This window comes from Panthera leo, chromosome E2 (genome assembly GCF_018350215.1).
Source record: "Panthera leo isolate Ple1 chromosome E2, P.leo_Ple1_pat1.1, whole genome shotgun sequence".
NCBI lineage: Eukaryota > Metazoa > Chordata > Mammalia > Carnivora > Felidae > Panthera > Panthera leo.
The window spans coordinates 7,103,242-7,126,178 of record NC_056693.1 but is presented as its reverse complement, the minus strand read 5'-3'; the positions used below and the strand labels follow the sequence as shown (position 1 = coordinate 7,126,178).

General features: G+C 50.3%; 1 protein-coding gene across 4 annotated transcripts; it reads right to left on the bottom strand.

The window, feature by feature from the left end:
• Positions 1-197: 197 nt before the first annotated feature.
• Positions 198-22,706, bottom strand: LOC122207801 (sialic acid-binding Ig-like lectin 10). Of its 4 annotated transcripts, XM_042917995.1 has the most exons (12): positions 9,005-9,134; positions 8,544-8,924; positions 8,100-8,384; positions 7,772-7,819; positions 7,360-7,623; positions 5,999-6,046; positions 5,610-5,867; positions 5,234-5,518; positions 4,821-4,914; positions 4,542-4,725; positions 1,381-1,697; positions 198-649 (listed from the first exon to the last, which is right to left on the bottom strand). In XM_042917995.1, the coding sequence occupies exons 1-11, from the start codon at positions 9,039-9,041 to the stop codon at positions 1,413-1,415; spliced, it is 2,169 nt and encodes a 722-aa protein (XP_042773929.1). In that variant the 5' UTR covers positions 9,042-9,134; the 3' UTR covers positions 198-649; positions 1,381-1,412. The 4 variants fall into 4 exon arrangements, with proteins under 4 accessions (XP_042773929.1, XP_042773927.1, XP_042773926.1 ...); XM_042917993.1 differs by lacking the exon at positions 9,005-9,134 and adding an exon at positions 22,455-22,706 and having other exon boundaries at positions 8,100-8,924; XM_042917992.1 differs by lacking the exon at positions 9,005-9,134 and adding an exon at positions 9,222-9,632 and having other exon boundaries at positions 8,100-8,924.
• Between the last annotated feature and the right edge of the window lie 231 nt (positions 22,707-22,937).

Below are 22,937 nucleotides of genomic sequence, written 5' to 3'. Positions count from 1 at the left end.
CAGGCGCCCTGTTATTTATTTATTTATTAAATGTTTATTTATTTATTTCTGAGAGAGACAGAGAGAGAGAGGGTGAGAGCCAGGGGAGAGGGCAGAGAGTCCCAAGCAGGCTTCGCTCTGTCAGCACAGAGCCCCATGCCAGGCTTGAACCCACAACCCGGGAGATCATGACCTGAACCAAAACCAAGAGTCAGCCGCTCAACCGACTGAGCCACCCAGGTGCCCCCAACTTTTTTTTTTTTTTTTTTTAATGCAAAGGCCAACATCTCTTCTGGGCTCCTCAATTTTCTGCCTGGCAAGTAGCAACCATCCCCCATGAGAGCTTTCTGTGAAGCAATTAGGACTCTGACCTCTGGGGAAGGAGGAAGGACCTGCTCCCCTCGGAGAAATAGACCCATCTTCTCTCTTCACCGGCTGGTTGATTCAGAGTACATGGTGAGCTTTGCTTTCCATTACATTTTGAGAGCGTTCCCAGTACCATGCCCTCCTGCGATCGTTCTTCCTCAGGTTCATGGGTTGGAGGGCACAATTGCGCCCAGTCTCCACGTGGTGTCCTTGCCCTGAGGGACTTCCTGTCTTGTCGCCTAGCAGGACATCTTTACGGTGGCTGCTCTTGAACTCACTCTGAACATCTGCTTCTGTTCCTCTTCTGTAAAAATAAGTGGCTGTGTTTACTTTAGGTGAAGATTCTGCAAACTCTTCCTGCAGATGCCCAGACAGCAGACATCTCGGACTCAGCTCTGCCTGCCGTGGGCCAGAGTCCTGCATTCTTTTGAATGGGCGCAACTGTGATCCAATAAAACTTTATTTATGGACACCGGAATTGGAATTTCATATCCTTAGCACGTATCAGGAAACATTTTTCTGCTTTCGATTCCCCGCTCCCATTTATTTTTTTAAGTTTATTAGTATTATTATTTTAGTAATCTCTACACCTGACCTGGGGCTTGAACTCACCACCCCGGAGATCAGGCGTTGTAAGCTCTCCCATCTGAGCTGGCCCCTCCCCACAACCATTTAAAATGTGGAAAACACTCTTGGCTCGAAATTAGGCATCGGGTCAGACTTGACCTGTGAGGTTAGCTGGCTGACCTCGCAAAGATGATAGGTTAATTGCCTTTAAAGTCCCTCCCACCTTTGAGAAACTGTGAGCCTGTGTGATCAGCTGTGGGGGGGGGGGGTGGGGGGGGTGGTGGCAGAGAAGATTTCTCTTGCCTCTCAGAATAGTGCATCCAGAGAGATGCGTCCAGCTTTTCCAAATGATCGGGTCTGGAATGGGAGGACCCATGCTTGGAGACCAAGAGGGTGAGGGAGACAGAGAGAGAGAGAGAGAGAGAGAGAGAGGATGCTTGTCTTCCTCACCCTCTCCATTCTGCCTACCCTGGATCCCAGCCCTGCAGCCCGGGAGACGGTCAGTGAAACTTGATGTCCTCGTACTCCGGGCCTGTGTCCTTGGACTCCCAGGTGTCCCAGGGTCTGAGGCCCGAGAAGGTGAGGGCAGCATAATGGAGATTCTCTTGGTTACTCTCTGATTCTGAGGCTTTCGTGGATGATCTGGGTCCTGGATAAGTGTGGGGAGCAGCATGTAGCTCCTTCTGGTTTTTCTTACATTCCTGGGAGGGAGCGCCTGGAGGAGAGGCCTGGGAAGGACTGCTCGGCATGGCCTTCCGGTTCTGGTTCCGGTTCCGATTGCGAGCCTGGGAGAGAAACCACCAGGCTTCCTTCCCTCCTTCTATTCTTCCTTCCCGCCTCCCCTCTTTCCTCCCTCCCTCCCCCTTCCTTCCCTCCCTCCCTCCTCCCCTTCCTCCCTCTCTCTCCCCTCCTTCCTCCCTTCCCCTCTTCCCTCCCTCCTCTCCTTCCTCCCTCTCTCTTTCCCCTCCTTCCTCCCTTCCCTCCCTCCCCTCCTTCTCTCCCTGTGTCCTTCCTTCCTTCCCTCCTTCCACAAATACTCGAGAGCTCACCATGCACCAGACACTAATTAAGAACTGGGACTGGGGCGCCTGGGTGGCTTAGTTAAGTGATCAACATCGGCTCAGGTCATGATCTCACGTTTTATGAGTTCGAGCTCCGCCTCGGGCCCTGTGCTGACAGCTCAGAGCCTGGAGCCTGCTTCGGATTGTGGGTCTTCCTCTCTCTCTGACCCTCCCCTGCTGGCTCTCTCTCTCTCTCTCAAAAATAAATAAACATTAAAAAATTAAAAAAAAAAAAGAACTAGGATTACATCTTGGGGCAGGAACAAACAATAAACAATGTCTGTGGTTTAAGTCACCCCAGCTGCAGTCCTTTGCTATGGCAGCCAGAGCGAACACACACAGGGAGATCCGTGCAGCCCACAGCACGGTCAAGACACAGAACTGTTCCTCCCCACAAAGCTCTCCCCACCTGCTGCTCCTCTCTAGTCCTCACTGCCCTCCTGTCCCTAAACCTGGCCACTACTAATCTGTCCTCGGTCTCTACAATCTGATGGTTTGCAGGGTGTTATAAACATGGAATCCTGCATATGTGACCATTGGAGATCAGCATTTTTCCTTTTTTTTTTTTTTTGTCTCTAAGGTTTTTTCAACCAGTAGCTTCTTTCAATCATTTGTTCCTTATGATGGCTGAGTAGTATTCCACGGGGGTTAGTTGTCCCTATTTGGTTTTTTTTTTTTTTTTTTTTTTTTTTTAAGTTTATTTAAAGAGAGAGAGAAGGGGAGGGGCAGAGAGAGGGAGAGAGAGAGAGAAGCCCAAGCAGGCTCTGCACCGTCAGCACAGGGCCTGATGCTGGGCTCGAACTCACCAAAGGTGAGATCATGATGAGCTGAAATCAGGACTCAGACGCTTAACCGACTGAGCCACCCAGGGGCCTCCCTATTTGGGTTTTTATTTTTTATTTTTTTTATTTTTTTTTTTTTATTTATTTTTGGGACAGAGAGAGACAGAGCATGAACAGGGGAGGGGCAGAGAGAGAGGGAGACACAGAATCGGAAACAGGCTCCAGGCTCTGAGCCATCAGCCCAGAGCCTGACGCGGGGCTCGAACTCACGGACGGCGAGATCGTGACCTGGCTGAAGTCGGACGCTTAACCGACTGCGCCACCCAGGCACCCCTATTTGGGTTTTTAAAGGATACCATGCACACGGAAAGAGAGCGGAAGCAGGGGGGCACACACAGGAAGTGGCAGAACCGGAAGAGGCGGTTTGGGTGTATTGGGAAGGGGGTCTTGCTAATGGGTTGATCGTGGGGTGGTGGAGGACAGAGGAGCGAAAGACGGGCTTGGGCAGCCAGGCGGACGTGGTGCTGTTTGCAGAGCCGGGCCGCATGGAGAGCGTAAGCAGTGGAGTTAGTCCTAAATTCGACTCGGACGGGCTAAATCCGAGACGCCTGTTAGACACTCAAACAGACATGCCGCCCGGACCGTTGGATAGGAGTCTAAAGGTCAAGGGTGAGTTTGAGAGATGCAAGTTTTGGAGTCATCAGCATACAAATGTTCTCTCCTGGGGGCGCCTGGCTGGGGGGGGGGGGGGGGGCCGGTTGGTTTCGGCTCAGGTCGTGATCTGATGTGGGTTCGAGCCCTGCATCAGGCTCTGTGCTGACAGCAGGGAGCCTGCTTGGGATTCTCTCTCTCTCTCTCTCTCTCTCTCTCTCTCTCTCTCTGCCCCTCCCCTGCTTGTGCGCATGCGCACCTCCCCTCTAAATAAACTTAAAAAAAGTAAAAATAAAAATAAATAAGTAAGTAAATAAACAAATAAATGTTCTCTCCTAAAACTATCCGGCATTTGTAGAACACTTAGTAGGTGCCGGCTACTATTCTAAATGTTTACAGGTTCCAGGAGCATAGCGAGTACTTAGAATGATCCTAGGTAATAGATACTACTATTTCTCACATTTTCTTTAAAAAAATTTTTTTTAATGTTTATTTTTGAGAGAGAGAGAGTGCAAGCAGGGGAGGGGCAGAGAGAGAGGAAGGCACAGAATCCGAAGCAGGCTCCAGGCTCTGAGCTGTCAGCACACAGCCCGATGCGGGGCCCAAACTCACAGACCATGAGATCATGACCTGAGCTGAGGTCAGACTCTTAAGGACTGAGCCACCCAGGCGCCCCCATGTCCCCCATTTTAAACTAAGGCACAGAGAAGTTAAGAGACTTGTCCAAGAACACACTGCGATAAAACCAAGAGTGTACCCGGACGAGCTGACTTCAGAGCCGCGCTCTTCATCACTAAATACACGGACTCTCCATGATATTAAGAATGATCACATCATCAATTAGAATTAGTAACCTCATCGGGGTGATAAGAACGGGCGAGCTGCTACATTTTGAGCAAGTGCATGATGTGTTCTCATCCTCAAACCAGCTCTCGAAGGAAGCAGAGGAAGAAATGGAGGCTCAGAGAGAGCGAGTGATTTGGTCAAGATCTCACAGCACTCGAATCCAACACCCATACCTTTTCCACCTTGATGTCCCTTGGGGGAAAAGGGTTGGGACAGGGCAGGGGAGGGGCGAGGGCGAGGGCTGGGAGTCTGAGCAGGGAGAGTAGAGGCAGCACACGGAGCCACTCACCAGGGGACCAGGATTGGGGACCACGTTGATGTAGTCCAGGATCGTGCTTCTCCGCTTGGCCTTGGGCTTCGGCGGAGCCCCTGCCTGGGCCGGAGTCCCTGCCTGGGCCGGAGTCCCTGCGTGGGCCGGAGCCCCTGCGTGGGCCGGAGTCCCTGCCTGGGCCTGTTTCTTCCTCAGAGTCTTCCTGCCCGGGGAACAAGACCCTTGATTGTGCGCCCTGGCACTTCCCCGGTCCCCAGCCCCGGATCCCACGCCCCATCGCGCAGGCTCCTAACTCACGTGACCAGGATGAGGCAGAGGAAAAGGAGCGTCGTGATGCCCATTCCCAGAAATATTCCGCTACCCAACGCCTTTGAGAGGAGTCCCTTCTTATCTGTGCAAGGAGACGGTCAGCCAGCTCTGAGCCTCCCCCGTTAACGTGGGGCCTCACGCCCACCTGCCACCGGGCACTCAGGTTCCAGCTCCCATTCCAGGAATTTTATCTGCAACCCCTTCTGTCCAAGTCTTGGAAACCCCTCTGCGCCCAGGGCCCAGGCGACAGGCCTTCCAGTTTGGATTGCCCTCTGCATTCCCAGCCGCAGGTGCCACGTGCACCTTCCCAGGTCCTGCTCCAACCACAGGACCTTGCCCCTGCCCCCACTCAGCCTCCACTCGTCGGGGGTGGGGGTGGGGCCTCCAGCTGGCCCGCAGACCTGGCAACAGCAGGACCGCGGCGCTCTGTTCCCCATGTGCATTCCGGGCCTCGCAGCTGAGTCTGAGGCCGGAGCTCAGCGGTCCCCTGAGGCTCAGGGAGCTGTTGGCCCAGGGCCCCTCGGAGCTGGAGGTGACGGTCAAGGAAGCGTCGCTGTGGTTCCCCTCCAGCAGCCCCTCCCCTAGCCGCCAGCTCAGGGTGGGGGCCGGCTGGGCTTGGGCGGAGCAGGTGCAGCCCAGCGCCTCGCCCTCCCAGGAGCAGGAGGGGCCGAGCAGCCTCGGGGGGCCTGCAGGGGGGGGGGGGGGGAGGGGCAGGGTCAGCGGCGCCTCTGCTCCCCAGGCCCCGTGCGTCTCGCCCCCGGGGGTCCCCACACTCACAGACCACAGAGAGAAGCAGGGAGACGTGCTGGGAGCCCAGCGAGTTCTGAGCTCGGCAGGTGAGGACTCCTTCATGCTCCGTTTGTATCTGAGGCAGCTCCAGGATCCCGGGGTCTGCGGGCTGGGAGGGGCTCAGAGTCTGTCCCCGCAGGGCCCAGCTCAGCTGGGCTGGGGGGTTGCTGTGGGCGACACAGAGCAGACGCAAACTTTGGCCCTCCAGGGCTGGGAGGGACGTGCCATTCCCAAGGTTTTCCAGGACTGCGGGAAGGAAGAGGCAAGATCAGAGGCTCAGCTGAGGGCACAGGGACCCTTTTGCATGGCAGCATTCCAGACGCCGAGGCCCCCAGTGTGGCACCGAGAGGCCCCAGGTTCTCTGTCCCCCTTCATACCTGTCCTGTTTGCTTGTAGGGCCATCACTCTCAGGTTCTCTGGGGCATCTGAAACAGAGACAGGGTGCCGGCTCTAGAAGGGAGGGGAGGGGGGTTCCCTCAGGGCAGAGAACGGTCCTTGGAGACAAAGAGGGCAGGGCGGCCAGCATGGAATCACCTAGTGACTGATTCTCCACTGAGTGGCCCAAGGGAACAGACTGGTAAGAAGGGCTGGTCTCTATGCTTGTGATTTATAATAAAATATATAAGGGCACCTGAGTGGCTCGGTCAGTTAAGTGTCTGCCTCTTGGTTTTGGCTCAGGTCGTGAGCTCACGGTTTGTGAGTTCAAGCCCCACATCGGGCTCTCTGCTGACAGCATGGAGCCTGCTTGGGATTCTCTGTCTCCTTCTGTCTCTGCCCTTCCCCTGCTCACACACACACACACACACACACACACACTCTTTCTTTCAAAATAAATAAACTTAAAAAAATTAAATAAATATACATATCTCTCCCATTCCTGGCATAGAGTTCCTAAAACCCTCGGAATTTCCTAAAAGACGAGAGAGATAAAGGTGTCTTGATATTCATAACAAACCCCTTTCAAACCACACCTGGGTTGATGTAAATGAGGTGACCGTTGGAAAGCACCTTGGGGGGGGGGGGGATGGCTGGTGGCCAGAGAACCAACCTCGGTGACTGAAGCTTTGGGACTTTCCATCCCTGCCCTGACTTCCGGGGAAGGGAGAGCGATTGCAGGTGGGATCGGATGGCAGTGGCCAAAGCTTTGGTCAATCCTGCCTCCGTGTCGAAGCCTCCATAAAAACCCAAGAGAATGGGGTTTGAAGAGCCTCCCTACTGGTGAACACGGGGAGGTACGCGGGCAACGGCCTTGCCCCCCACGCATCTCTTCTGTCTGCTGCTGTATCATTTTATAATGACCCCCCCATCCAGTAAGTGCAGTGTTCCTCTGAGTTCTGTGCCCCATTTTATCAAATCAATTGAATTCAAGGTGGGGGTGGGGGGGTCATGGGAAACTCCGATCTAGAGCCAGTTGGTCGACTCGGCTTGTGACTGGCCTCTGAGGTGGGGGCCCAAGGAGCGGGGGGGACCTTGCGGGACTGAGCCCTTCACCTGTGAGATCTGCCACCACCTCCAGGTAGACAGTGTTCAACCGAGTTGAGTTGCAGAACACCCGCTGGCGCCAGAGAATTGTTTGGTGGTGTGGTGGAAAACCCACGTTGGAGTTGGAATCGGCATTGTTAGCCCCCCCAGCCTGGGGTTCCGGGTCCCTTTCGAGCTCCGGGGCCCTGCCCCCCAGCCCCAGCCCCCCTCTTCCTTCTCCCTTTCTGGAAACCAGGCTCCTGATGGTCGCACTCACACTGCACGGAGAGGTTCAGGGTGCGGCTCTGGGAGCCACGCCTGTTCTCTGCTCGGCAGGTGTAGCAGCCTGAATCCCCAGGCATCACCCGGGTCAGCACCAGAGCCAGGGGGCCGGGGGTCCAGGGGTGAGACCAAGAGAGGATCCTGTCCTCCAGGGCCCAGCTCAGGGTGGCAGGGGACTGGCTCTCGGAAGCACAGACCAGCTGCAGGAACTGGCCTTTCTGGACTTCCAGATGTGGGCTGTTTCCCTGGGGCTCCGGGGCTGCAGAGACAGAAGCCGGGAGAGAGAGAGAGAGAGAGAGAGAGAGAGAGAAGCTGAAGGAGGAACAGAGTGTCCCTCACCCTCTGTCTCCCTCGCCTCCACCCTCCGCAGAGGACCAGCCCCACCCTCCCAGGCCCTCAATACGTACCTGATGCCTTGGCTCTGGAAAGGCTGATAACCAGGTCTTTGGGGACATCTGCAACAAGATTGAGACCTGGCTTGGGGGAGGACCGTGGGGCTCCTGGCAGTAAGAGGGAACCCCCTCGGGGGGGAAAAGAAAGCGTGATATCCTCCGGGAGGCTAGTGACGAACCGGTGTCAAAGATGCTTGTGGCTGGGGAGCAGATGGCGTCCCCAAGCCCTCCCAGGGCCGAGGCAGCGTGATGCGACTCCCCACCGACCTGTCTGGATGCCCCCGCCCGGCCACATCCCGCCGTGCCTGTCTGCACACCCTGATGCCCTGGCCACCAGACTCACGGGTGACGTTAAGTCGAACGGTTGTCTCTGCGCTCACGCCCTTTCTGGAGAAGTCTACCCGGCACGTGAGGTGGGTGCCGTGGTCCTGGGGTCTCGGTGTGAGAGAAAGCACTGAGAAGTAGGAGGGTTTGCGTCCGGGCCCTGGGGTGGTGACGGCGGCCCCCATCCAGGAGAAAGTAGGGGCTGGACATTCCTCAAAGGCCCAGTTAAACACACAGATGAGTGTCGCCCGGCGCCCTGCTTCCAGGGTCTCTGGGACGTAGACATCGGGCTTCTGTGTCAGGGCTGGGGCAGAGAGAGGGCACAATCCTAGCCCTGGGAGGGGGTGCTGCAGGGGTGACCCCTGATCTGCTCCCCACAGTGTGTGTGTGTGTGTGTGGGGGTTGGGGAACGGCAGGGAGGAGGAGAGTTTCCCTCCCAGTCCTGCTGGAGCCCGGTCCATACCTGTCACTTCCAGATAGAACGGGCTTTCCACGAAATTATACCGCACGTAACTGCCTCTCTCCACCCGAAAGAAGTACTGTGCCGAGTCCTCCACCTGGGCGTCTCTGATCAGCAAGGAGCAGCTGCGGTTCTGGGGATCCCCAGTGAGCTGGAACCGGCCCCCGGAGCCACCGTGCACTTGATCCTGCTTGTTTGTGGCCACCGGTCTTCCCTTGTTCGTGTCTGTCCCGACCACGAACCAGGAGCCGAGGGCGGGGGTGTCCTCCGTCCAGCCTATCCGGGGGTAGGAGAGGGTGCAAGGCACGTGCACACACAGGCCCTCCTGCACCGTCACCACGCTCTGCACTTGCAGGGAGAATCCTGGGGCCTGAGCCTGAGACCCTGAAGGAGACAGAGGGCTCAAGCTGCAAGCCCAGCCCGCGCCCCCACCCAGGCCCCTTCTGGCCCCGTGGCCCACTCACCGCCCCACAGCAGGGCCAACAGCAGTGACAGGGCCATCTCTGCACGAGGGTGCACTTGGACCTGCCCTCACACAGGCTCGTCCCCCGGACGCCTCCACTGACGAAGGGGAACCGCCGGTTGCGAAAGCTGTACCCGGGGCCCCACCCCCACTCGCTCCCGCCCGCCCCCCCCCCCCCCCCCCCCGCCCTATCTTGTCACTCTCCAGCCCCACCTCACCCGCTAGGACTCTGAATCTTTCCTGGGGGACTGGGTGGGGTGGGGGGAGGCTGCCTGGTGCTTGGGATGGCAGAGCTGGTCCTTCTGGGGGTCCCCTGGGGGTGGGGAGGGAGTGGAAGGTGGGTGAGGCCATGGGCCCTGGGTGGGTGGAGGGTCGGGGCTCTCCCGCTGGGCCTTAGGTGGCTGAGGAAGCAGAAGTGAAAGTGTACAATGAGCCTTTCTTCAGATGGGGGGGGCCCTGGGGAAGGAGGGCAGTGGGGAACAGCAAGAGTGGATGCAGGAAGGGGGTTGTGGGGGGTGGGCGGCTGACGGGTCTTGCCAGTTAAAACTCAGAATCTCCAGTTAAAGTTGACTTTAGAGAGCAGGGGAGGGCCAGAGAGAGAGGGGGACAAAGGATCTGGAGCGGGCTCTGTGCTGACAGCAGAAAGCCCCATCAGGGCTCCAACTCACGAACCGTGCAGATCATGACCCTAGTTGAAGCCAGACACTTAACCGACTGGGCCACCCAGATGCCCCAGTTAAAGTTGACTTTCAGTTAAATGATGAATGATTTTTTTTTTTTTTTAGAAGTATGTCCCAAATATCGCAACGGGACATTGTTATACTAAAATTATTCGGCGTTCATATCTGAAATGCAAATTAAACTGGGCGCCTTTGTGTTTTTATTTGCCAAATCGGGTACCCCTAGGCTGGTGTCAGTCCCACCCCTTCCTCCTCACTGGGAGGGCTCGCTGATTTCCGCCCCCAGGTCCACCGGAAGCACCCATGCCAAGACCTCAGTCCACCTCTCAAGCTCCCCTTCGTCTTCTGCCCTAAGGTTGGATGCACCTACTGGTAATACCTGTTGTGATGGGAGCACCTGCCCCCACAGTCAACCTCCGTGCCTGGGACCTGGTGTGTGCAGGTGCCACGCGGCCTCCTGAGGACACAGGCAAATCAGTCACGGTGTCTGACCTCAAGGGGACCCAGTTTGGTAAATGAAGCTTCTGAGAAATGGAAAAGCACTGAAGTGCTCGTAACTGCTCCCCCTCGCTGCCACCCCCCAGCCAATGCTGGGACAGATGTTCACGACAAAGGCGTGGTCACTTCTTCCTGGGAAACCAGAAGAGGCCTCCTGGAGGAGGTGACCTGTGGCCACCTCTGTCCTTGCTCTCGTGTCACGTGCTTGGGCTGCCGTAACAAAGCACCACAGACAGAACAGCTCAAATGACAGAAAACATCTTGCCCGCAGTTCGGAGGCTGGAGTCCAAGACGAAGGCGTCAGTAGGGCTGGAAGAACAGGTTGGTTGCTTCCCAGGCCTCTCTCCCTGGGGTGTAGACATCATCTTCCCACTGAGCTCTCACGTGGCCATCTCTCTTTGTGTGCCTGTGTCCTGATCTCTTCGTAGAAGGACACCAGTCCTGGGGCGCCTGGGTGGCTCAGTCGGCCAACTCTTGATCTCAGCTCAGGTCATGATTTCACAGTTTGTGAGATCGAGCCCCAAGTCAGGCTCTGGGCAGCACAGAGCCTGCTTGGGATGCTTTCTCTCTCTCTCTCTCTCTCTGCCTCCTCCCTGCTTGCACTCTCTCTCAAAATAGATAAACATAAAAAAAAAAAAAAAAAAAGGACACCAGCCTACTGGACTTGAGCTTGCTCTATGGCCTTGCTTTAAGTGAATTACCCATTTAAAGGCCCTATCTCCACATACAGTCACATTCGCAGGTACTGGGGTTAAGGCTTCAACATATGAACGTGGCAAAGGGGGCACAATCCAGCCCCTAATACCCACCTCCTTCTGCACTCTGATCCAGGTCCCCACTGCCCAACCTGGGCTCTATCAGGGGAGAGCCAGGGTCCCTTTTCCCAGGGTAGGCTCTTGTCTAGAGATATCACAGCATGGAGCTCACAGAGGAGGGGCCTCCCAGAGAGGAGGGAGGACTGGGTCTTGACATGGGTTTGCCCTGATTGTGTGCAGACAATTCCTTGATTTTCAGATTGTACTTAGTTGTGGAAGATGATAACATGGAGGAGGGGGGAGATTTGAGTCCACGGGATGTCCCTGTACATTTCTTTGCAACTCCTGTGAGTCTAAAGGTTCTTCAAAATGAGGTTAAAAGCCTGGGTGGCTCAGCCAGTTGAGTGTCTCTTTTTTTAAAAATTATTATTATTTTAATGTTTTTGTTTATTTTTGAGACAGCGAGAAAGCACGAGCTAGGGGGACGGGTGCAGAGAGAGAGGGAGACAGGAACCAAAGCGGGCTCCATGCTGACCGTAGAGAGCCCGATGCGGGCTCAAACTCACGAGTGGTGAGATCATGACCTGAGCCGAAGTCAGATGCTTAGCCGACTGAGCCACCCAGGTGCCGCTTTTTTTTTAATTATTTTTGAGAGAAAGAGACACAGAGAGCATGAGCAGAGAGAGAGGGAGACACAAAATCGGAAGCAGACTCCAGACTCTGAGCTGTCAGCACAGAGCCCGATGCTGGGCTCAAGAACCCACGAACCATGAGATCACGACCTGAGCTAAAGTCAGACACTTAAATGACTGAGCCATCCAGGCACCCAGATCTGACTCTTGATTTCAGCTCAGGTCATGATCTCACGATCATGGGATTGAGCTCTGTGTTGGGCTCCATGCTGAGCATGGAAACCGCCTGAGATTCTCTCTCTCTCCTGCCCTCTGTTCCTCTCCCCAGCTCACTCTATCTCTCTCTTTCAAAAATAAAAATAAAAAGCAAGCCAAAATAGATAACCACAAAACACAACAACAATAAACGAGCTGATGACTGTAAATTGTATCTCAGCCCTGACCCTTCCCTGTCTATTAGACACCTACTCAGGAATCTGCAGTGTGCATTTCAAGCTTAACATGCATCATGCAGCACTATTTCTCACCACAAGCCTGCTTTTCATCTCTCTAAATATTATGCGGCACCAAGCCCTGCCCACACCTGAGCATTGGCCTGACGGCTTCCTTTACTTTCTTTACTCCCATGTACAATTACCCACAAGACCCATCAGCTCAACTTCTTAGGTATTAAAAAAATTCCATCCACTTATCCCCACCCCACTACCATTCATTACTCTCATCCAAGATGTCTCAATCTTAGCACCATTGACACTTTTTTTTTTTTTTTCAATTTGGGGCAGTTGCCTGGGTGGCTCAGTCGGCTAAGCATCTGACACTTCATTTGGGCTCAGGTCATGATTTCACAATTTGTGGGATGAGCCCTGTGTTGGACCCCACACTGACAGCACGGGAGCCTGCTTAGGATCCTCTCTCTCCCTCTGTCTCTGCCTCTCCCTTGCTTATCTCTCTCTCTCGCTCTCTCTCAAAAATTAAAAAAAAATTTTTTTATATAGAGAGAGAGCGCAGGGGAAAGGCAGAGGGAAACGGAGAGAGAGAATCTCAAGCAGCCCCCACTTGGAGCTCAATCTCATGACTATGAGATCATGACCTGGGCCGAAATCAAGAGTTGGATGCTTGGGGTGCCTGGGTGGCTCAGTCGGTTGAGCGTCCGACTTCAGCTCAGGTCACGATCTCACGGTCTGTGAGTCCGTGAGTTCGAGCCCCGCGTCGGGCTCTGGGCTGATGGCTCAGAGCCTGGAGCCTGCTTCAGATTCTGTGTCTCCCTCTCTCTCTGCCCCTCCCCTGTTCATGCTCTATCTCTCTCTGTCTCAAAAATAAATAAACGTTAAAAAATTTTCAAAAAAAAAAAAAAAAGAGTTGGATGCTCAACAGACTGAGCCACCCAGGCTGACCAGCACTACTGACATTTTGAGTCAAATAGTTCCTGAGGGGTGGGGTCCCTGGCAGGATGTTCATCAGTAGCCCTGGCCTCCAGCCTTCAGATGTCAGTAGCACCCCATCCACCCCAGCTGTGACAACTAAAAACACTCCAGACATTGCCCCCTGTCCCCTGGATGGCAGAATCACCCTCAATGGAGAGTCACTTCCTGGGTCCAAGCCATCACCCTCACTCATCTGTAGGACAGCAGTGACTGATTGATTATTCCTGCTTCTAGTTTGCTCTCTCCAAGGTGCCTTGTCAACACAGCAGCCAGAGTTACTTTTCAATTAGGGACACCTGGGTGACTCAGTCGGTTACCCATCTGACTTCAACTCAGGTCATGATCTCGTGGTTCGTGAGTTCGAGCCCCGAGTTAAGCTCTGTGCTCACAGCTCGGAGCCTGGAGCCTGCTTCCAATTCTGTGTCTCCCTCTCTCCCTCTGCCCCTCCCCTGCTCCCGTGCTCTCTCTTTCTCTCTCTCAGAAATAAACATTAAAAAATGTTTTCAAATATAAATCAGACCGAGTCCCTCTCTTAAAAGTTGCAGGGGTGTCCTGTTATATTTAGGAGAAAATCCAAACTGCTCACCCTATCTCCCGATGACCTCCCCAAACTCACTTTGAACCCTCTTTTGCTTTGCTTTTGCATTCCACCAGTAATCCCAGCTCTGTTTCTCACATTTACTAAGTTTGTTCCCACTTGGGGGGCAGTGATGTGTGACACTTGGGGTTGTCACTTCCAGGAATGCTCTTCCCGTGGCTGCCCCTCCCACTGTTCTCAGTTCAGAGTTGTCCCCAACATTTCCCCACCCCCACACCCTTCTGAATTTCCTGTGGCTTCTTGGGCCTCCCTCAGAATTCTCCACCCTTCCTCAGTGTGACCAGATCACCTCTGCCCATCCCCCAGCCTTGGCCAGACAAGGGCCAAGCAGCTAGCTGAGGCCATGAGAATCTTTTTTGGGCCAAAGAATGTTCAGATTTTTTCTGAAAGTATTCCTTTATTTAAAAAAAAAAATGTTTAGGGGCGCCTGGGTGGCTCAGTCGGTTGAGCTTCCGACTTCAGCTCAGGTCTGATCTCACAGTCTGTGATTTCGAGCCCTGCATCGGGCTCTGTGCTGACAGTTCAGAGCCTGGAGCCTGCTTCAGATTCTGTGTCTCCCTCTCTCTCTGACCCTCCCCCATTCATGCTCTGTCTCTCTCTGTCTCAGAAATAAATAAACATTAAAAAAATTTAAAAAAATAAATTTAAAAACATGTTTATTTATTTTAGGGGCACCTGGGTGGCTCCTTCTGTTGAGCGTCTGACTTCGGCTGAGGTCACGATCTCCCAGTTTGTGAGTTTGAGCCTGGCACCAAGCTCTGTACTGACAGCTTGGAGCTTGGACCCTGTGTCGGATTCTGGGTCTCCCTCCTTCTCTCTCTGCCCCATCCCTTCTTGTACTCTGTCTCTCTCTCGCTCGCTCTCAAAAATAAATAAATGTTAAAAAAAGAAAATGTTTATTTTGGGGAGAAGGAGAGCCGGTGAGGGGCAGAGAGGGAGGGAGAGAGAGAATCCCAAGCAGGCTCCAGGCTGTCAGCACAGAGCCTCACCTAGGTCTTGAACTCATCTTGACCAGAGCAGAAATCAACTGACTGAGCCCCCGAGGCACCCCTGAACGGATTCCTTTAGAACAAACACCCAGCCCTGCAAGCCTCCCCTCTTGTTTCATTAATAGATGTTGAGCATGGGCTCAGGCTCCCTCCACCCCTGAACTCACAATGGGGTCAAAGGTAGATAGGTGGATGGGTGGGGGTGGGGGGTAGGTAAAGGGGCGGGAGAGGTTGGGGAGGGGAGAGAGAGAGGTAATTAGTTCAGGATTCTGCCCCAGGAGGGTGCAGGGATGTGGACCTGAGGACCAGAGCCATGCGAGGCAGGGTCCCAGTGCAGGATGAAGAGTCCAGGTCTGGCTGTAGTGGAGGCCCTGAGGGTGGTGAGGAGCCTTTATCTGGGGAAGGGGGCATCCTAGACAAACCCACCCCCCAACACGCACACACACCAGCCTCTTCCTGCCGCTTGTCCCGCACGCGACCTGTCCCTGGGGCTTCCGTTGCCTCTACTGCAGCTCCGCACGTAGCCCCCAGGAGGCGCTCCGTCCCCGCAGCTCCGACTGACCCCTCTGGAGCCCCAGGCCCCAGGGTCTGTGCGGTCTTGGTCCTGGAGAACTCGGGGAGTATTTCTCCCGTGCCGCACACATTTGCAAACGGGGCTCTTCCCAAAAGTCTGCATTCGTTCTCACTGCACCTAGAAATTATGACTGCTCCTTTCACTGCACCTCAATAAACACAGTCTCTGCCAGGGAGAGCCTACTAAAGCAGTCACGGGAACCACTCTTCTTCCTTCCCCTGCCACAAAATAATTTTATTTTATTTTTTTTATTTAAGGTTTATTTATTTTTGAGAGAGAAAGGGAGAGTGGGGGAGGGGCGGAGAGAGAGAGAGAGAGAGAGAGAGAGAGAGAAAGCAAGCTTCCTGCCTGTCAGCCCAAAGCCCAACATGGGGCTCAAACCCATGAACCATGAGATCACGACTTGAGCTGAAGCCAGACATTCAGCTGACTGAGCCACACAGGTGCCCCTAACCGCCCCCCTCCCAATTTTTTTTTTAAGTTTATTTTTATTTATTTTGAGAGGGAGAGATAGAGAGCAAGTGGAGGAGGGGCAGAGACAGAGGCAGGGAGAGAGAATCCCAACCAGGCTCTACATTGTCAACGCAGAGCCCAACTCAGGGCTCGAATTCATGAACCGAACTCACCTGAGCCAAAGTCAGGAGTCAGAGGCCCAACCAACTGAGCGGCCCAGAGGCCCCTACCCTCCCCCAAATTTAAAACACTTCAGTGCTGCCCCTGCTCACACAGTGTTCTCAAATGGAGTCCCACCCAGGCACACTCACCATGTGATGGCCGCATAAGAAAACACATTCCTGTGTTATCTTCATCCATCCAGCCGCTATAACAGAATTACCACAGACCGGGTGGTTTAAGGAAGGAACACTCACTTCTCTCAGTCCTGGAGGCTGGAAATCCAAGATCTAGGCGCTGGCAGATTCCATGTCTGGTGAGAGCCCACTTTCTAGTTCACAGATGGCCATTTTCTAAAACGCCATGCCCTCATGTGGTGGAAAGGGCAAGGGAGTCTCTGGGCCCTCTTTTACACAAGGGCGCTAATCCCATTCATGAGGGTGCCACCCTCATGACCTAATGACATGCTAAAGGTACCACCTCTTACTATCATCACATTGGTGGGTAGGTTTGAACATACAGATTTTGGGGGGACCCAGTCTATAGCATGTGGTCTTACTCAGGTCCCACTGTCTAGGTTGGGGTCGTGTAATATCACACACAGGCAGACTCAGCGGGGCCTTCCCTTTTCTCTTCAAGTCAAGATGGCATATTAAAAAGCAAGATGCTGAGAGAAATACTGATCTAGGATACATTTGGATTCGCTAATTTCTAGTAAAGGGAAAATTCTGCAGGTTCAGTATTTTATTATCAGATGTGATTGCTACTCACTGGTGTGTGTTTTGACACTCAGTGTGAAGTATCCGTTTTCCAAAGTGAAATGCCAGCTCTTTACATGAAGAAACAAGACTATCGGTGATGTGATCCCCATTTACTTCTCAACTTCCTATCTTTTTACTCTATTATTTTCATTTTTTCCCCTTTAATAAAGAGTAAAGCAGACCCTGCTGGCATTCACAGCCAGGCCCCGGTGTTCTCCTATTAAATATAAATGATCATCAGTAAAACTAAAAAGCAACTGACAGAATAGGAGAAGATATTTGCAAACGACGTATCAGATAAAGGGTTAGTATTCAAAATCTATAAAGAACTTATCAAACTCGACACCCAAAAAACAAATAATCCAGTGAAGCAATGGGCAAAAGACATGAATAGACACTTCTCCAAGGAAGACATCCTGATGGCCTACCGACACATGAAAAAATGCTCAACATCACTCATCATCAGGGAAATACAAGTTAAAACCACAATGAGATACCCCCTCACATCAGTCAGAATGGCTAACATTAACAATTCAGGCAACAACAGATGTTGGCGAGGATGTGGAGAAAGAGGATCTCTTTTGCACTGCTGGTGGGAATGCAAACTGGTGCAGCCACTCTGGAAAACAGTATGGAGGTTACTCAAAAGACTAAAAATAGAACTACCCTATGACCCAGCAATTGCACTACTAGGTGTTTATCCAAAGGATACTGGTATGCTGTTTCGAAGAGACACATGCACCCCCATGTTTATAGCGGCACTATCAACAATAGCCAAAGTATGGAAAGAGCCCAAATGTCCATCAATGGATGAATGGATAAAGAGGATGTGCTATACACATACAATGAAGTATTACTCAGCAATCAAAAAGAATGAAATCTTGCCATTTGCAACTACATGGATGGAACTGGAGGGTATTATGCTAAGCAAAATTAGAGAAAGACATATCATATGACTTCACTCATATGAGGAATTTAAGACACAGAACAGATGAACACAAGGGAAAGGAAGCAAAAATAATATAAAAACAGGGAGGGGGACAAAACATAAGAGACTCTTAATTATGGAGAACAAACAGAGGGTTACTGGAGGGGTTGTGGGAGAAGGGGATGGGCTAAATAGGTAAGGGGCATTAAGGAATCTACTCCTGAAATCATTGTTGCACTGTATGCTAACTAATTTGGATATAAATTTAAAAACATAATAAAATAAAATAAAATAAAATAAATATAAATGATCATGGGACACTTGGGTGGCTCAGTCGGTTAAGCATCCAACCTTGCCTCAGGTCATGATCTCGAGGTTCACCAGTTCAAGCCACGCATCGGGCTCTGTGCTGACAGCTCAGAGCCTAGAGCCTGCTTCAGATTCTATGTCTCCCTCTCTCTCTGCCCCTCCCCACTCGTGCTCTGTCTCTCTCTCTCTCTCAAAAATAAAAAACCTAAAAAAAATTTTTTTTAAATGATCTCACAGGATATCACACCAGACGAGTCCACTCTGTGACTGAGATGGAACAAGCTAAGGATGAGGATTCTCCATAGTCCTGTCTTAACACAGACACAAACAAGAACAGTCTAAGCTACAAAATGACCACACAGCAGCCCACCCCACCCCGCCCCTAATCCAGAGTAACATGAATGACTGCGCGAATATTTACCAAATGTGGTTTTAGCCTTTGCTATGGACTGAATGCTGTATCTTCCCCCCACCATTCAAGTGCTGAGGCCCGAATCCCCGGTGCCGTGGTATTTGGAGGTGCGGCCTTTGGGAGGTGATTAGGTTAGGAGGGTAGAGTTTCCTGAATGAGATTTGTGTGCCCTTATAAAAGAGACCCTAGACGGCACCCTTACCCCTTCTGGCACATGAGGACAAGTGAAAAGCCCTCCATGAACCAGGACGTGTGTTCTCACAAGACACCGGATATGTTGGTGTCTTGGTCTTGAATTTCTCAGCCTTCAGAACTGTGAGAAATAAATTTCTGTTGTCCATAAGCTACCCAGTGTGTGGTGCTTTGTTATAGCGGCCTGAACTGACTAAAACAGATACCCCTGGGAGCTCAGAGACATCACTTGGTGAGCTGGCATTTATTCATGTAACTAAAACCCTTGTCAAGCTATTAAACATTTCTATCATTCCAGAAAATACTATCCATCATGCCCTTCCCTACCAGTACCAGTATTCAGAGTTAGAGCCTCTGCCCTGTGGATAGGGGGCAGCTTGAAGAAGACAGCCTCTAACTTCTCAGCTGTGTTCACCTGGAATTTAGGGTCTTCAACACGTAGCTGGCAGGGGATGAGAAGTGGGGTAGCCGCCTGCCCTTTCATAGGAGGGTGCTGTGGCCCTCAACTTCAGACTTGGAGGAGAGGGCGCCTGTATTCTTGCTTCATCCCACTGGAATGGAGTTTCTATCATCCTGAACCAGAACAGGAATGGGAGTGGAATCAGCAACATTATTCTTAAAAGCCAAAACTGGGAATGATTGAAATGTCCCTCGGCTGGTGAATGCATAAATGAAATGTGGTGTATATTCATAGAATGTAATAACATTGAGAATAAAATGCCACTAACTAATGGCATGTGCTCTAACATGTTTGGACCTCAAAAACCTAATGTCTGGTGAAAGATATCAGGCACAACAGACTTTATATTATGTGATTCGATGTATATGAAATATTCATAAAATAGTTCATTAGAGACTGAAAGCAGATCAATGAGTTCCTGGAGCTGTGAAAGCACTGGTATTGATTACAAATGGGCACAAGGGTCCTCTTTAGGCTAATAAAAATGTGTGACAATGACTACACAACTCTATAAATTTACTAAAAAAGCCATTGAACTGTACACTTACAATGAATTAATTTTGTGTTATATAAGTTGTATCTTAATAAAACAGTTATTAAAAATTCAAGGGGGTTGGGGCGCCTGGGTGGCGCAGTCGGTTAAGCGTCCGACTTCAGCCAGGTCACGATCTCACGGTCCGTGAGTTCGAGCCCCGCGTCAGGCTCTGGGCTGATGGCTCAGAGCCTGGAGCCTGTTTCCGATTCTGTGTCTCCCTCTCTCTCTGTCCCTCCCCCGTTCATGCTCTGTCTCTCTCTGTCCCAAAAATAAATAAACGTTGAAAAAAAAAATTAAAAAAAAAAAAATTCAAGGGGGTGGGGGAGCACCTGGCTGGCTCAGTCAGTAGATTATGTAACTCTTAATCTTGGGGTTGAGAGTTGGGTGTAGAGATCACTTACGAAAATTAAAATCTTTAAAATAAATAAATAAAAAACATAAAAGACCTAGGAATAAACCTAACCAAAGAGGTGAAAAGTCTATACGCTGAAAACTATAGAAAGCTTATGAAATAAATTGAAGAAGACACACTAAAAAATGGAAAAATATTTCAAGTTCTTGGATTGGAAGAACAAATATTGTTAAACTGTCAATACTACCCAAAGCAATCTACATATTCAAAGCAATCCCTATCAAAATAACACCAGCATTCTTCACAGAGCTAGAACAAACAATCCTAAAATTTGTATGGAACCAGAAAAGACCCCAAATAACCAAAGCAATCCCGAAAAAGAAAACCAAAGCTGGAGGCATCACAATCCTGGATGTCAAGCTGTATTACAAAGCTATAAGTATCAAGACAGTATGGTACTGGCACAAAAACAGACACTCAGGATCAATGGAACAGAAGAGAGAACTCAGAAATGGACCCACAAACACATAGCCAACTAATCTTTGACAAAGCAGGAAAGAACACCCAATGGAATAAAGACAGTCTCTTCAGCAAGTGGTGCTGGGAAAACTGGACAGCGGCATGCAGAAGAATGAACCTGGACCACTTTCTTACACCAGACACAAAAAGAAACTCAAAATGGATGAAAGACGTAAACAGAAGACAGGAAGCCTTCAAAATCCTAGAGGAGAAAGCTGGCAAAAACCTGTTTGATCATGGCCGCAGCAACTTCTTACTCAACACATCTCCGGAGGCAAGGGAAACAAAAGCAAAAATGAACTATTGGGACCTCATCAAAACAAAAAGTTTCTGCACAGAGAAGGAAACAGTCAGTAAAACTAAAAGGCAACCAACGGAATGGGAGAAGATATTCGCAAGTGACATATCAGATAAAGGGTTAGTATCCAAAATCTATAAAGAACTTATCAAACTCGACACCCAAAAAACAAATAATCCAGTGAAGCAATGGGCAAAAAGACATGAATAGACACTTCTCCAAAGACGTCCAGATGGCCAACCGACACATGAAAAAATGCTCAACATCACTCATCATCAGGGAAATACAAGTTAAAACCACAATGAGATACCCCCTCACATCAGTCAGAATGGCTAACATTAACAACTTAGGCAACAACAGATGTTGGCGAAGATGTGGAGAAAGAGGAACCCTTTTGCACTGCTGGTGGGAATGCAAACTGGTGCAGCCACTCTGGAAAACAGTATGGAGGTTACTCAAAAAATTAAAAATATAGAACTACCCTACGACCCAGCAATTGCACTACTAGGTATCTATCCAAAGGATACAGGTGTAGTGTTTGAAAGAGACACATGCACCCCAATGTTTATAGCAGCACTATCAACAATAGCCAAAGTATGGAAAGAACCTAAGTGTCCATCAATGGATGGATGGATAAAGAGGATGTGGTATACACATACAATGGAGTATTACTCGGCAATCAAAAAGAATGAACTCTTGCCATTTGCAACCACGTGGATGAAACTAGGAGTATTATGTTAAGCAAAATTAGTCAGAAAAAGACAAATATCATATGACTTCACTCATATGAGGAATTTAAGACACAGAACAGACGATCACAGGGAAAGGAAGCAAAAATAATATAAAAACTGGGAGGGGGACAAAACATAAGACACTCTTAATTATGAAGAACAAACAGAGGTTTACTGGAGAGGTTGTGGGAGGGAGGATGGCTAAATGTATAAGGGGCATTAAGGAAGACACTTGTTGGGATGAGCACTGGATGTTATACATAGGGGATGAATCACTGGGATCTACTCCTGAAATCATTATTGCACTATATGCTAACTAACTTGGATGTAAATTTAAAAATTGATTGATTAATTAATTTAAAAAAGAAATGAAGATATTTTTTTAAATTAAATAAATAAATAAACAAACAGTCTGCTGGAGACTTCTGCTTCTGAGCATGAGAGAGTCATAGGGTCCAGAATTATCCTCCTGTAAACAACTAGGATATCAAACAAAATACAAGAAACTTCTCTTTTCATACATGGAAGAAGGGTGATCCTTGAGAGAAGGACAAAAATGAGGTGAACCATATAATCACCGAGGTTTTCTGTGAGGAGTTTGTTTGTAGATAGCAGAGTAAGAAAAAGGGTAAGGGCACCATGAAAGGGACTGAAATTTCACTGAGATGAGCAGCCAGACTTTGAAGGTTAGGAAGCTGATGCGGCTAAAATATGTAGGTCAGAGTTTCAGACAGGAGTATCGTGGAGAAAGGGTTCAGAGTCTCCATGAAAGGTCCTGGAGTCGTTGGATCTGCGCAAGCATAGGGTGAAACCCCATGAACCCAAATGAGAACAATTTCTAAGGAGAGAGCAATTACCAGAGAGTTATTAGTTGGAAGATTCCCAGAGCTCACAAAGGGCTTGGACATGTGTATATTCCCTCCAGCCAGAGTAAAGATATCTTCTTGAATCTACGGAGTATTCAGTGAAAGCTCCAAAAGGGTGATGGCATTCAAGTGACAGAAAATTAGCCCGACACTAGACCTATCTTAGGAGGGGCTAAAATTAAAAAGTCTTAAAAATATTGGCCCAACATGCTAGTAACCTAACTGCCTTTAAAAAAAAAAAAGACCAATGTTTTTAAAGAAATACAACAAAAGCATGCAGTCAGCCACATAAAACTGACACTGTCCAGCACTCAGTGAAAACTTACCAGACATACAAAGAATTATGAACACGTGACACTCAACAGAAAAATTCATCCAATGGGATCAGGGTCAGACATGACACAGGAGGCAGATCTAGGAGACAAAGACATTAAAAAACTGATTATAAGTATGTGCCATATATACTCCAGGATGTAAAGGAAAACGTCACCATTATATGGAGAAGAAGTGTAAGATTAAAAAGAAAGGAAATGTAACTTAAAAAAATTTTTTTAAGTTCATTTACTTATTTTGAGAGAGTGAGAGAGAACAAATGGGGAGGGGCAGACTGAAGGAGAGACAGAATCCCAAGCAGGGTCTGCACCATGAGTGCAGAGCCCAATGCAGGGCTTGAATTCACGAACCGTGAGATCAAGACCTGAGCTGAGATCAAGAGTCAGACGCCTAACCGACTGAGTCACCCAGGCGCCCCAAAGGAAACACAACTTTTAAAGAAGAAAATAAAAAAAGAAAGAAAGAAAGAAGAAAAT